The sequence below is a fragment of the Pterocles gutturalis genome, unplaced genomic scaffold (assembly GCF_000699245.1).
Source record: "Pterocles gutturalis isolate BGI_N339 unplaced genomic scaffold, ASM69924v1 scaffold1116, whole genome shotgun sequence".
In the NCBI taxonomy this organism is placed as follows: domain Eukaryota; kingdom Metazoa; phylum Chordata; class Aves; order Pterocliformes; family Pteroclidae; genus Pterocles; species Pterocles gutturalis.
Window position 1 is genome coordinate 10,315 of NW_010097407.1, and position 2,328 is coordinate 12,642.

The 2,328-nt window shown below is 55.3% G+C and overlaps 1 protein-coding gene across 1 annotated transcript in view; it reads right to left on the reverse strand.

Moving 5' to 3' along the window:
* PRADC1 (protease-associated domain containing 1) overlaps positions 1-329 on the reverse strand; it is a gene marked incomplete at its 5' end in the record, with an annotated part of 2,432 nt that extends 2,103 nt beyond the window's left edge. The window contains one exon of the mRNA XM_010073832.1: positions 207-329. Within this exon, the coding sequence (XP_010072134.1) occupies positions 207-329 (123 nt within the window). The remainder of the gene's footprint in view (positions 1-206) is intronic.
* Between the last annotated feature and the right edge of the window lie 1,999 nt (positions 330-2,328).

Genomic DNA, 2,328 nt, shown 5'->3' on the forward strand with positions numbered 1-2,328 from the left:
CATGTGCTCCCTGAATGCACGTGGGGCCACCTCCAAAAGCCTGCTGAGGCTGAAGGCAGGGAGGAGCATGTGCCTCCTTCTGAAGGAAAGGCTCACGGAAGAGCAGTTCGCTCCGTTTTTATGAAAGGTTTCAAATCACCGGGCACCGCAATGGAGAAATATTAGGATGGGGGGAACCCAAGACACATTTATTTCTTAATACTTACAAACACGCCACCAAAATCCTTGGCCGGAGTGGCAGTGAAGATGTAGCGGATGTCTCCAGGGCTTAGCACTTGGAAATACAAGTATTCATGGATCCGTAAACCTGCAGAGAGGTGAGAGGCAGAGAAAATTAAAGGGAAAATTCCTGAAAAAAGGGAAAATACCCAAATACTGCTCCTGAACCACACCACACAGACAGGAATGCACCCTTGGGCAATGCCAGCTCCCGGCCAGGCCCTGGGACAGAGGACCCAAAATGCTGGGTTCAGCCTGGGGGGCTGGGAGAGGAGATGCACCAGCACCCAGGAGCACAGAAAGGGGGACAGGCACTGGGACTGGGGTGCAGGTGGGGAAGGGGAAAATGCAGGCAGACCACGGAGGGGATAGGGGTGATGTGCACCTGGACTGGGGTGCACAGAGGGGAAATGTGCTGGGATTGACATGCCCTGAAAAGAAATGCACCTGGGATGGGGTGCAGGAGGGGAAATACAATGGGGCTGGGGTGCACCGAAGGGAAATGCACCTGAATCCCGGTGCATGGAGGCAAAATGCACCCAGATTGGGGTGCAGAAGGGGAAATGCACCCAGAATGAGGTGCTGGATAGCAAAATGCAATGCACCAAAGGGAAATGAACACGGATTGGGGTGCAGGAGGGGAAATGCAGTGGCGTTGGGGTGCACAGAGCAGTATCCATGAATACTTGTATTTCCAAGTGCTAAGCCCTGGAGGCATGAGGTGCTGAATAGGAAAATGCAATGCACCAAGAGGAAATGAACACGGACTGGGGTGCAGGAGGGGAAATGCAATGGGGTGGGGATGCATGACAGGAAATGCAGCCAGATGGGGGTGCAGGAGGCGAAACGCAATGGGGCTACGGTGCAGGGAAGGGAAATGTAATGGGGCCAGGGTGCACCGAGGGGAAATGCACCTGAATCACGGTGTATGGAGGCAAAATGCACCCTGATTAGGGTGGAGAAGGGGAAATGCATCCAAAATGAGGTGCTGGATGGGGAAATGCAAATAGGTCGGGGTACACAGAGCGGAAATACACCTAGATTGTGATGCACCAAGGGGAAATGCAATGGGGTGGGGGTACACGGAGGGGAAATGCACCTGAATCACGGTGCATGGAGGCAAAATGCACCCAGATTGGGGTGCAGAAGGGGAAATGCACCCAGAATGAGGTGCTGGATAGCAAAATGCAATGCACCAAGGGGAAATGCAACCGGATTGGGGTGCAGGAGGGGAAATGCAATGGGGTGGGGGTGCATGGAGGGGAACTGCACCCAGACTGGGGTGCAGGACGGGAAATGCACCCAGATTGGATGCAGGAGGGGAAATGCAGTGGGGTGGGGGTGCACGGAGGGGAACTGCACCCAGATTGGGGTGCAGGAGGCGAAATACAATGGGGCCACGGTGCAGGGAAGGGAAATGTAATGGGGCCAGGGCGCAGGGAGCGGATGTGCACCTGAATTATAGTGCATGGAGGCAAAATGCACCCAGATTAGGGTGCAGAAGGGGAAATGCGTCCAAAATGAGGTGCTGGATGGGGAAATGCAAATAGGTCAGGGTACACAGAGCGGAAATACACCTAGATTGTGATGCACCAAGGGGAAATGCAATGGGGTCGGGATACACAGAGGGGAAATGCACCTGAATCACGGTGCATGGAGGCAAAATGCACCCAGATTAGGGTGCAGAAGGGGAAATGCGTCCAAAATGAGGTGCTGGATGGGGAAATGCAAATAGGTCAGGGTACACAGAGCGGAAATACACCTAGATTGTGATGCACCAAGGGGAAATGCAACCGGATTGGGATGCAGGAGGAGAAATGCAACGGGGTGGGGGTGCATGGAAGGGAGCACACAGACTGGGGTTCAGGAGGGGAAATGCACCCGGATGGTGGTGCACAGAAGGGAAATGCAATGGGGCCAGGTTCAACGAGAGGATATGAACCCGAATCATTCTGCACGGAAGGGAAAGGCACCCGGATTGGGGTGCAGGAGGGGAAATGCAATGGGGCTGGGGTGCAGGAGGGGAACTGCGCCCGGACCGAGGTTCACCGGGGAAAAACGCAGCCGGGCCGGGGTGGCAGGGCCGGGATCGGGGTGGCAGGGCCGGGA